Below are 13,077 nucleotides of genomic sequence, written 5' to 3' on the forward strand. Positions count from 1 at the left end.
AGGTAATCAAGGAAGAGTCCGGTTCCATCCCAGCTTATTATTCTTGTTGACAGGTTATTTAGCTGAAGATTCTAGATGCGAGCGGCGCATTTCAGCAAAATTGCAGAAAGAAAGGTGGATGGACCGAGGGTTGCGCGTCGCTCATTCCTCGATGCGTCCTCGCTCCACGGAGGCGCACCTGGATGTCTGGCGAACTTCTCCAAGGAACTCAGGAAACTCGGGTTCTTAAAACGTACATTAAAAGATGCAACCCAAAACTGCAAGCTGACGGCGTACAAATCTTTAGTAAGGCCTGTACTTGAATATGCATCGGTGGTCTGGTCGCTACACTTCGCCAAAGACATCATTAAACTTGAAAATGTGCAGAAAAAAGCAATAAAATTTATATATAAGCGTTACGACCGTCACTTCTCTCCCACAGTTCACGCCCGCACGTTATCACTTGACACACTTCAACACAGACGCATATGTGATCGCATTATCCTACTTGACAAGATTATCAACAAGCGTATTTATGTTGACGCCCCCTTTTCTTTTGCCAGTTCTTCAGCACGTGTCACTCGCTTTTCCAACCCGCTTAACATCGTGCCGTTTATGCCGTTTTTAGACAGCTTCAAATTTTCATTTTTTTCCTTTCACAGTCGAATTGTGGAACTATTTAGATGGCACATTACGTGAAATGTCTGCTGATCATATTGTGCGAGAATTGCCAAATCATGTATTTTCTTCATGATTCTGTACTGTTTTCTTTGTAAATATTTGCACTCACATTTGTAATCATGCACTTTCCTAATATTGTTTATGTATAACCTTCTGTACCACTCCTGCAATGTCCCAATTCATGGGATAGCAGTATTTGTAAATAAATAAAAATAAAAACAAGTGGCTCCTTTCTTTTCCACCACTCGCGAAACGTGCCAGCATCGGACCCCGAGAAGATGTTCGCCGTTCAGCGCCGACACCAAGAACGGGGGCCGCTGATGAACTCGGAGTATTACACGGGCTGGCTGGACCACTGGGCGAAGCGGCACAGCATGGTCAGGACGGCGGCTGTAGCGAGCGCTCTTGACAGGATTCTGAGCATGAATGCCTCCGTCGCGCTGTGAGTATTCAACAAATATCATTGATTGATTGATTGATTGATTGATTGATTCGCAGGTACATGTTTCACGGTGGGACGTCATTCGGCGTCAAGTCAGGCGGTAAGGATAACACGATTATCACATAAAGCAGTCCAATGGATATGGTAGAATACTTCAAGCGATATGAGCGATTTATATCAATACCGGACGGGCTTTTTAGACCATACGTAATTTTTAAAAATCGCCTGCGTCAGATAGAGTTCTAATCATAGAGCTGGATTACTCAAAGAGGCGGACATTACTTGCACGAGAAATTGAAATGCATAATCGACTAACTAATGAAAACTTGTTAATCAGCTTTTAAAGGAATTACTATGCGGCACATATTGTAATTTACGAATTGCAGCCGGCGAGCTTGCAAAGCATATCCACTTGGAACGAATTTTCAGGATGACACTAGTTTCGAGATCTTCATTCTCAAAGTGTGCGACGAAATACATGGGCGTTTCAGTTACTTTCGTGCTTTAAGGCCTGAAACGGCCGCCTGTTATATAGTATGTTGAACAATGGTGCATTCTTACAAGTTTGAAGGCACATATCTCGAAACCCGTACGACCCTCAGAATTCGTTCCAAGTGGATATGCCTCGCAAGGTCACCGGCTACAATTCGTAATTTGCAATGTATGCACTGAAACAATTGATTAAAAAGTTCATTAGTATTTTACGTCAATCAGACGTATATGCATTTTTATTTCTCGTCCGTGTAATGTCCGCTGCTTCAAGTAATCCAACTCAAGCACTCAATTCTATTTCGTCAAGACGAGGTGTCTCGATTTCAGGGAGGCACTACGCAGGGTACAGTGACAGCTTGCGTCGCTGGTTTGCGTTAGCGGATTTTGTGCAGCTTATTTGCCCTAAATTCTGTGCTCCTCATTCCGCACGCAGCTAACGTTGACAGGTACGGATTCCACCCCACAACTACGAGTTACGACTACGATGCTCCCATGACAGAAGCCGGCGACCCAACGGACAAGTTTCATGCAATACGAGATGTCATTGCCAAGGTATTTGCACTGGCGTCAGCTCGCAACTAAACACGCATTGAAAGCATCAAAAGTTGCAACCCATGAAAAATATAGAGTCGCGATAACGCGAACACGAGTTGACTCTTCGATTCCGACAGCGGTCTGTTAATCTAGTACTAAGTTTGATTTAAAGAGACACTAAAGAACGCTACACCTTTTTGAAGTGATGACGTATTCTTGCGGAAGTCTATTTTAATTAACTTTGTGCTACTAGGTCGATTATTAAAGAAAAGAATGAAGGATAAAATTTGTCCACTCATTGCATTTCGTGCGGAAACCTCAATGCTGGTACGTCCATGTGACGTCACAAATTTCGAAGTACCCTTTTTTTTCATTTTTTTGGCCGTTGTGGGGTCATGACAAAAGTTTTTGAAACTTCCCAAGTTCGGTCTTTTGCTCTTGTGGTATGTCGCCCGTCTTAACCGATAGAATGTTAACCCAGCAGACGCCGTCAAAATTCATGACGCCATACTTCGAGCTGCTGTTGCGCGAACCTCAAGGCGCCAACCGTCTTTTGTGCTAGCGTATTTTCTGGTTTACCAAACCTAGTCTCACTGCAAAGGTGAGTCGGTATTGTTGAAGGGCAATTTACTAATGCAGCCTAAATATCTCTTCTATTTAGTGCCCTCTTAAGAACATCGGTTGGTTAAACAGACATCCATGCTGCCGCGTGTATACTCGCGGGACTTTTTGAATCTTCCGAGTCTTAGTTTTAGTTGCGTAACGCATGACGCGACAATGGAACGTTCAAGCTAAACCAAATGTCCTAAGAATATACATGGCCGACGGTTCCCTCGACTGCTTCTCCTTGACAGGGTGACGGTCTCCTTGATCCACAACTTGGTGGATGAATTTTCCCGCTTGCAGAAGCGCATAGGGACAACGTGTAGTTGCTGATCAGTGGACAGTGGCGTTATTTACAGCAAAGACCAATTTTGCAGCATTGCCTCTGTAAACATTCTGAGAGGCCATGCTGATAGGTCATGCGAAAGGGTGCATTGTATTGTGAACTGCGCAGTCACTGACATGGGGCTGCGGAATCTGTATGATATATTTTTTTTTCGAGCAAGAATGTGCGACGGAAGACGAACTACAACTCCAATTATCCGTAACAAATAAAACTTGCCATATTCGATGGAGCCAGAATTACGTTTTACCGTGTTTACGTAATTGTAATTGTAGGGCCCGCGCCATCATGTAAGCTAGGCCCGCACCCGCACTTTGGAGTGCGAAAATTTGGGGAATAGTTTCATGTGAGCACAGTCTGAATGCAGTTTGAAGATTCAATGAGTACCTGTAAGCCCCGTATAAGGCCGGAACCTCGTAGAAGTTACCTCGAAATGCGCGGGCCTTACACGACTAAATACGGTAGTTTTTTCCGTAGGAATGTTGTTCGCATGTGGCCCACGCTTAGTGTCGCAAACACATGCGTTAACGCGAGATCAAATAAAAAACTCTCGAAATTGCACGGCAGCTTCAAAATGATGCTTATTTGTTATTGACGATATGACTTAGATCAACCGGAAGAACTTTTGATTATTCATCGCACAAATGTCTCACCGGCATCTTTCGTAGACTACGCCCGTTAATGTCGCAACTTCAACGGGTGCCCTTTGATGCGTTCTGAACTGTGGCGGGCATCCCTGATTGTCCGTGTACCGCAGTTTGATAAATACTGCTGGGAAAGCGCATGTGACAGATAAGTTTAATAGTAAAACGGAGTCAATGCTTGATAATAAATGTCTACTAATGTCCCCGTCATCATGGTGTTTACGGGCCTATGCATACATGTAACTTCCTTATGTCCTCGCAATGTGTTCTCTCTCAAAATTACGAGCATCGTGTGTTTCCTGAATGGTGCATTACGAATATCTGTATTTCATCACGTGACGGCCGCTGCACGCGCAGTACCTTCCGGTGCCGCATGTTCCCGTCCCGGAGCCCAAAAAGAAGATGGCGCTGGGGAAACTACCACTAAAAAAGGTGAGCTTACCACCGAAACAACCGCTTTTGTGTACAACCAATTGTTAAGTAAGACAGCACACGGCACGTTTCTATACGCGCGCTCCGCCATGCGACCAACAATACGCACCTATAAAGCGAGATATAAGAAGGAAGAAGAAGCATGTGCTTGCTGCGGTAAAGCTAGGGAAACGACGGAGCATGTTTTATTAGAATGTGAAGACGTCTACCCAGTGGTCGATTTAGGCACCACTGGCCTCCTTGAAGCCCTTGGGTTCAGCGGGAGCAGTGGAAAAGTAAACATGTCCGCTATAGGCATTAGTAAGAGGTGATTGGAAGATTGGTGACGAAAAGTAGGGAAACGACAAAAAACGGAGACGTACAAAAGCACAGTTAGCAATAGGGGATCATAAAATTTGGGTGTGGGAGTTCATAGTGTTTATTTCTTTTTATTTTTGTATTGTTTAACTTGTGTAGGACATTAGGCAGTTAGGACACAGTATAATAGCAAGAGCTTGGTGGCGCAAACCGCCCCGTTCCATAGGGGACGCTCATAACATCCATCCATCCATCCGGCATCCGCGGTAATAGTCGGTGAATTTTCCTAATAACTTACTTAAGCATATGAAACAAATTAAGGCGGTACCGACGGTTTGACCAAGTGACTCCTCATTTTTCCACCGCCCATGATGTAACGCCCAAGTGATGATACTCTAAGGGTAAATCTAGATACGGCATTGACACCGGAGGTGTGCCGAGGGCTGAATTTCATGTCTTGATACCATTTGCTCTTTCATCTCAGGGCACCGCCCGAGCTCGTGCAGTTCTCGAACGTTGCCAGACTCGGTCCATCCTGCATAGAACCCCTCGTAAAATTTACATGTGTATATATACTGGCGCGCTACTTTCGAACAATACATTTTCTGATAGCCGCATATTACCACAGTGATTTGATAACTTAGCGTCACATGATTCTAGTACATATTGATGCGAGCTAAAGGCGAACGACCTTGTATGAAAAATTTTTTACCATATTTTTATAACCTTTAAAATGCGGGTGAAGTCAAGCGCGTAAATTAACATGCAGAGTCAGTTGTTTCCTTTGCATTTTGCCCCACTTATACCGCTATTGGTTGTTCGCTTTGTATGTGTGATCCCAGCGCATCTTCACACGTGGTCACAGTCTATCCTTGCGAGTTACGCATTTGTTTCGTTGACGCGTTGTCAGCTATTTTTGAATTCTCACAAAATTGAGTACTTCAGAAAAGCCTCTTAACCAAATTTTCGCACCATTCTCTTCCCACCCTCTCTTTGTTTCTCTTTTTTTCTCCTAGCTGTACGACCTCAAGGATGTTAGGGAACTTTTGGTGAAAGCCAGAATACCATACATACGACCATTGTCATTTGAGCGTATTAGGCAGGTAAGAAATTCAATACTTGAGCATGAATCTAGTGTTGCGCACTTTACATCGAAAGAGCCATGCGATTCCAAAGCTACTCGCCATATTTCACTAAAATATAGAGTTTGGCTCTGTGAGTCTTGTTTCGGCGGTCATCTCTTTAATGCGCCGTGATTTACCCATTTCTCTATATTTACTTGGTGATGTGCATTGCAGCGATGAAATACTACGTCAGCACTGCCGGATGCAGACCGCCAGTTGTAATGATCAAAAAACAAGCAGGCTGGTATGGCCATAGCTTGGAAAGCGAGAGAACGAGGGAAAGGACCTATATACGTACACTGCAGGAGGTCATGTTACAACCACAGTGAAAAATACACAACACACGTCGCATGTGTCTAGACAAGTACACGCACGTCACAGGTGCCTGTGACGCGCGTCTACGTGTCTGTCATTATGATTGTGCCATATTACATTTTATTACACTGTGCCTTTAAGGCGTAGATAAAGGCATGCCAGTTAACCCGACGTAGTTCTCGTTGGCCCTCACGGCGGGCACAGTGATCGGGAACAAAGAGAGAAGCACGAAGGACGTAGAATACACACACAGTCCAGCGGTAAGCGCACGTGTGACGATAGTACTCGGGAACTGGAGCAGCGCTGTGTAGCCATCTGCGCCGAGTTCCTTTGGGAGCAATAGCCTAGAACATTATGTTCTCCTAGCGGTCGATTGTTCTGTCCGTCGAGCACTTTGCATGTCACTCGTCTCTCCGCACTTTAGCTATGGGCAGATAGATAAAAGGTGCAGGAAGCTTTCGTCACAGCTGCGCGCTGTAGCACCTGACCTGTCGGTCGTTCCTTTTGTGTATCTGTGAAACACATTCGTTGTAAAGCTATCGACTTACGCTATGGAGGCCGTTTTGTCTGTGAAATATGTTTATTACAAAGCGGCTTCTATTGTAGTAGGTTGACCCGTCGTGGTAGCTTCGCGGCTATGATGTTGCACTACTGAGTTCAAGGACGCGGGTTCGACCCCATCCATAGCATGGAATGAGGGTTAGCAAATGCATGGATTTACCAGAGCTTTGCCCTACTGGCTTCAGACGACATTGTGACGTTGCTAATTGTTCCCTTCCAACGTGATGTTGCGTTATAAACGCAACAATTCGCATTGATTACGCGTGTGTTCGTCTCATTGCTTTCTGCGTTTGGAGAATTAGTACGACTGCTGCACAATTCAGGCAAAAAAAAATTAAATTATGGGGTTTTACGTGCCAAAACCACTTTCTGATTATGAGGCACGCCGTAGTGGAGGACTCCGGAAATTTTGACCACCTGGGGTTCTTTAACGTGCTCCTAAATCTAAGTACACGGGTGTTTTCGCATTTCGCCTCCATCGAAAAGCGGCCACCGTGGCCGGGATTCGATCCCGCGGCCTCGTGCTCAGCAGCCCAACACCATAGCCACTGAGCGACCACGGCGGGTCAATTCAGGCCAATAAAGTAGCTATAGAGTGCAGTAAGTAAAGCCACGAGAACGTCTGAAGCAACAAGCCGGAACATCAGACAAGTACTACGCCCGTGGTAGCTGAACAACCGCAGCGTCAGAGTTCCCTCTAGTAAATTTGTTACAAAATCTACGCAAGACGCGCACACGCGGCAACGTTATGCTACATATGCTACACATCACATAACGGCAACGTTATGTGATAGCGCTACACTAAATGTGCCTGATGAAGGTGGCAGCAATTGGTTATTCGCCAAGTCTCCCGCGTAACGCAACAGAAGGCATCCAGGACTGTTGACTTGACAAGAAATACATTTACAGTAAGGCATATGTTTACAATAAGATCCAAAATTAAAACGGACTGTCTAACTTGCCCCCTCGCCTCCCACCTTGTTCCCAAGTCATCTGCAGCCAATATGCAGATGCCTATACTTATGGGCGCTGGAACGTTTTTTCGCACGTTTCTTCGTGCCTAATTTAATCTCGTTCGCAGAGCCAAGCCTTGGTGCTGTACGAAACATGGGTGACCTTCCTTCCCAGGAATCCAGCAGCACTTACTGCACCTGGACTTCGTGACCGAGGATACGTCTACGTGGATGACGTACGTGCATATACTACTATATGAAGTTGGGCTTTAAGCAGAAAGCAAGGCAACAAAGTTGTTTCCACAATTCCTCTCCATGGCCTGCTGTATAGTTCTTCTGCGTTAGCTGTTGTTGTCGTCGTCCCCTCATCAAAACAAACATACCCCAGGAAGGAAGGAGAACACTAGGAATGCAAAATGCACACACTGCGGTAATAAAATGACAACGAATTATACATAAGAACAACGCCCGACACACTTGAGCGGCCTTGCAGGATCACCACACGAATCCCACCGAAGCAGAGTTCCAGAAAAAGCGGCCGCGGCGCCCGGCACGCTTTATGCGAGGCATTTCCGGTTTCCGCGGAACTTGTTTCGCAGCCTATCGCAAAAGCCCGTATGCCCCGTGTATCCAGCAATATGTGGGGTATGTCCTGTATTCCATGCGCAAATATGCGGGTTTTTATATATGTTCATACGGAATGGGACTATGAGGCGTCTGCTTTTACAGCGAAGCTGTACATAGGTATACCCTCCGGCGGTGGTCCATTGTGGAATATTCTGGAAGGGTAAGGTTTAGGTGACGATTGTCTACAGCTTTTTAGAGAGATTTACCGAGAAAATAGCGTTTGCGTTGAATGGGAAGGGATGAGGAGCGAGGAGAAAGTTGATATAGACAAGGGACTGAGGAGTGCCCTTTATCCCCACTGCTGTTTATGATGTACATGGTGAGGATGGAGAGGGCGCTAGAAGGAAGTAATATCGGGTTTAATCTCTCATACAAACAGGCGGGTACAGTAGTAGAGCAGCAGCTTCCACGTTTATTTTATGCGGACATTGTCTTGCTAGCTAACAAGCAAAGTGATTTGTAACGTCTGGCTAATATATGCGGACAGGAAGGCAACAATTTAGGCTTGAAATTTAGCGTTAGAAATCAGGTGTTATGGTATTCAATGAAAACTGAAAAGACAGTAGCAATACAGGGCCAGGAAATACCTGAGGTAACAGAATATATATACCTTGGTATATGGATAAACGAAGGCAATAGATATATGCAAACGCAGGAAAAAACAGTAACAGTAAATGAGAAGAGAAATGCAGCCATAATGAAAGACAGAGCGCTATGGGGATACAATAGGTACAAGGTGCTCCGAAGTATGTGGAAAGGTGTGATGGTTCGAGGACTTACTTTTGGAAGTGCGGTTGTTTGCTTTAAATCAGGGATACAATCAGAACTCGATGGGAACCAAAGGTCAGTAGGACGCCTCGCATTGGGTGCTCACAGAAGACTACAAATGAAGCTGTGCAGGGTGATATGGGCTGGACTAGTTCTGAAGTGAGGGAAGCTCGCAGTAAAAATGAGTATGAAGAACGACTGAGGAATATAGACGAAATTAAATGGGCTGGGAGAGTGTTCAGGTATCTGTACAGGAAAAACATTGATTCACAGTAGAGGAAAAGAACTAGGGAGCTTACCAGAAAGTATGCCCGGCCTGTAGGGTTGGCAACACAGCAACAAAGAACGTCAAGCGGAAAGTCAAAGAGGCTGAAAAGAGAGGAAAAAACGAAATCGGGAAAGAAACAATTTATGATAACTCAAAGGGAAGCTCAATACTTTTCGAAGCGAGATCGGGATGCCTTAGAACACGCACCTATAAAGCGAGATATAAGAAGGAAGAAGTAGCATGTGCTTGCTGCGGTAAAGCTAGGGAAACGACGGAGCATATTTTATTAGAATGTGAAGACGTCTACCCAGCGGTCGATTTGGGCACCACTGGCCTCCTTGAAGCACTTGCGTTCAGCGGGAGCAGTGGTAAAGCAAACAGGTCCGCAAAAGACATTAGTAAGAGGCGATTGGAGGATTGGTGGAACACTCTAAGAACAGTTTACACCCTTTGGCTTGCCCCTTCTGCCACACAAAAATAGTCGTCATCTGCCTTGATGCGTTTCCTTTCTTTATCGCTGCGAGCCCGAAACTTTCCAGTAACGAACGGCACGCGCGTTATCAGCATAGAACAGTTTACACCCTTTGGAGTGCCTCTTCTGATAACGCGCGTGCCGTTCGTCACTGGAAAGTTCCGGGCTTGCAGCGATAAAGAAAGGAAACGCATCAAGGCAGATGACGATTATTTTTGTGTGGCAGAAGGGGCAAGCCAAAGGGTGTAAACTGTTCTTAGAGTGAAGAAAAGTAGGGAAACGACAAAAGACGGAGACGTACAAAAGAACAGTTAGCAATATGGGATCAGAAAATTTGGGTGTGGGAGTTCATAGTGATTATTTTTTTATTTTTTTATTGTTTAACTTAGGTAGGAGATTAGGCAGTATAATAGCAAGAGCTTGGTGGCGCAACCCACCGCCCCGTTCCAAAGGGGACGCTCATAACATCCATCCATCCAACCAGTAGCGGCGCGGTCACCTACGTGACTTTCATAGTCACTACCTATATCATCTTTGTCTTCCAATAAAAGCTTTCAGTTCCTAGACCAGCCCCTGTACTGTATTTCTCTCGTGTTTCGTTTCTGTTCCCCGTCCAAGAATTTACAGGTTCCAACTCGCCCGCTTTACAATAATTCTGCTCTTTTCTTCTTATCTTTTCTGCTCTCTCCACTTCCCGCCAGTGCCGAGCAGCCAACCAGGCAGTTATCAGAGTGTGTCAGTGTGGCGTTTTTACGCTCCGCTCAGCAGCTGAGCGGAGCGGAAGCGCGAATGCGCATGCACCCTCCGCTGAACCGCAAGCGGGCTAGCGGAGCGACGAACACGGTCCGCTTGCAAGTTGCTTGAGCGGAGCGTGCTGTGCAGCGCTTTGGCTAGTGTTGGCGTCAGAAAGGATTGGATTGGATGCAGAAAGCAAGCTCGCTGACTATCACATGGCGTTCACCAAAACGGCGCTTTATTTTACATTGGATAAAATGGACCGCTAACGCATTACAAGTGCACGTCTAGATATTTCATGGACAAATAAGTTATATATTTCGTTTTACTTCATAAAAGTGATCAATGGGGGATATTATTTTCTTTCATTACCCTGAGTTTGGCCAGAGGATGCTGCAACTACGAAAGGTCCACTCAGCTACGCTAAACGTATGACTAAAACGTGAAAATTGCCCGCCGGCAACTCGGAGCGGAGCGGAGTGGACCATAAGGACACTCACCTAAAACACCCTATTCTGATTCACCTTTCTTTCATCTCACAACGTTCCTTCTTTATTTATTGTTATGAACGGTATGCAGCATTCTTTGTTACCGCACATACTTTTACATTTGTCCATACTATCGCTAACGTCCATTCCCTGCACTTCCCATCCCTTCGATGAAGAGCCACATGCGATTAATACGGCACACTGTTCGTCAATGCCAAAACGCAGTCACTCACTATAAGGTTATATACGCTTTCGTGGGCGCGCTTGCAGGTTTACCATGGCATCATTTCACGCATGGACAACGTGTACAGCATCGTGATCCCGGTTACGAAAGGCCAGAGGCTTACAATACTGGTGGAAAGCCAAGGTAGGGTCGGCTTCATAGACCTCAACGACTCCAAGGTAAGTCGGCCTCGGCAATCATGAACTATCCTATACTAATGTGGCTGTTTGGCCGTGTTGGTTAGGTATAACTAAAAACTATCAGCGCACAATCAGACAAGGACGGTGAGCCGAAGCAATCCAAACATATATTTGGTAAACTGTAGTTAGGCGTTTGTGCAGCATAATCCGTTGTGGTCTGTGTTCTGTTTATTTAGAGCCTCCTGAAAATTTTGAGATTCCGCCGTTGCGGCGACAGCATGCTTGTACGCTCTGCGACCAGCTTCTTTAACACGTCTGCCGTGAAATGCGCACGTGCACACCTCCTCACCGGTGCAGCCATGTTCTCCGTCTGTGTGGCGGGACGGGCGGCTTGTCTCGGCTGGTCTCGCATATAGTAAGTTCTCGTAGACCGCGAGAGCCACGTGGGTAATTGGCTGTCCGCGATAGCGGACAGCCGATCTTATCTACGCCTGCCATGGCACGCGCAGGCCTCGCCGACGCCCAACCCACGGGCCAGTCCGGGTTGTAGCTTTCGTGTCCCCGTTGCCGCTTTGGTGTCCCGGAGTCGCCGCCAATAATGCGAAATAACGACACATTGTTACAATTAGAAAAAAAGCACGATTGAATAAATATATATAATTACGTCCAGCCGCCTACTTGCGACGCTAAGTTCAGCGCTACCGCGCCCCGCGACTTCTGCAACACCAGTCAGAACTTTGCCTCTGAAGGTACGTCGGACAGACCTTCTCGCGCCTGCGGCGCTGGTGCTGAGTTAGCCATCCTCACCGGCGGCTTTTCAGCCACTTGCGTTCAACCGCGGTTGCTAAGGCGCTCTTCCTTCTAGATTTTCAATATATGCGGCCAGTGCTGCACTACGGTCGCTGCTGCTCCCACAGAAACGATTATGTTAATTACAAAGTACATTGCCGTAAGGCGCGAAAAAGCTATGATACGCCACGACTTACTTAGCACGAGCGCCGCGGGTTCGAGAAAGGCTGTCCGACACAGCGGTCGCCAAATCAGGCGTCAGTGCCCGCTGTTTCACCATATTTTACTGCACCGGCAGCCAGCGTCCGAGCGTAAAGAAACTCGACCCCACACCGCAATGCCGGCACGCTTAGGGACAAACGCCTACAACACGCGTAAAAACCTCCTCCGTAGTGCCTAGGTAGCACTTACGGGGGAACGGTCGGCACGTGCAACGCGGTGCTGGTGACGTCAGTGCAATAAAAACGCTTCATCGAACGTTGCGTACTTATCATGCGCCTGACATCCGGAACTGTCCATGTAGACACAGTGCATGCAAATGGGCGCGAATACTGGGCCAGAACGTCCAATTTCAGTCAAGGTATATACACAAGGTCGCTCCAAATAGGTCGCGAAACTTCGGCCGATAAGCGGTTCAGTACAAATTGTCAGCGACATCAGCAAGGGTGGTTATGGGAGCAGCGATTGAAGCGCGACTTTTTTTGTGGAGGGAACCAACACTGGAAAAGAAAAAAAAGTGTTTTTTTTTTAATTCAAGCAAGACACAGTGAGATTCATTCAACGAAAAATAAGATTCCTGGTTAATTTTGTATATTCGTGACGAGTTAAGAAAATGCAAGCTTATTTAATATTATTATTATTAATAAATACATTTCTTTTCAGCGTCCATCGTTACAGGCGGCGTTGACGCCGCTATCACTCGCGATGCAATGCACCTCTTTAAATGTGCAGAAAGGCGCGCTCGTACAGTTCACCTGTTGAACTACGCCCCCCTCACACGTTGTGCTTTTTTGCCTGCCGAAGTTTGTCTGAATTTGGTGACACGGGTAGCTTCATCGCTTCTATGTGCGAGGGCACCCATTGGAAACGCATGGAGAATCCTTTGATGTCGAGATTGTGCACCGAGCGTAGGGAGCTAAGACATAATGCATCAGTAGGGAACCCGTG

General features: G+C 46.2%; 1 protein-coding gene across 1 annotated transcript in view; it reads left to right on the forward strand.

Moving 5' to 3' along the window:
- The window catches only part of LOC139057209 (beta-galactosidase-like), a 47,967-nt gene that overhangs the window by 26,164 nt on the left and 8,726 nt on the right, over positions 1-13,077 (forward strand). The window contains exons 7-13 of the mRNA XM_070535043.1: positions 922-1,102; positions 1,159-1,202; positions 2,028-2,146; positions 4,076-4,150; positions 5,464-5,550; positions 7,529-7,636; positions 11,029-11,160. Coding sequence (XP_070391144.1) covers positions 922-1,102; positions 1,159-1,202; positions 2,028-2,146; positions 4,076-4,150; positions 5,464-5,550; positions 7,529-7,636; positions 11,029-11,160 — 746 coding nt within the window. The remainder of the gene's footprint in view (positions 1-921; positions 1,103-1,158; positions 1,203-2,027; positions 2,147-4,075; positions 4,151-5,463; positions 5,551-7,528; positions 7,637-11,028; positions 11,161-13,077) is intronic.

This window comes from Dermacentor albipictus, chromosome 3 (genome assembly GCF_038994185.2).
Source record: "Dermacentor albipictus isolate Rhodes 1998 colony chromosome 3, USDA_Dalb.pri_finalv2, whole genome shotgun sequence".
NCBI classification, from domain to species: domain Eukaryota; kingdom Metazoa; phylum Arthropoda; class Arachnida; order Ixodida; family Ixodidae; genus Dermacentor; species Dermacentor albipictus.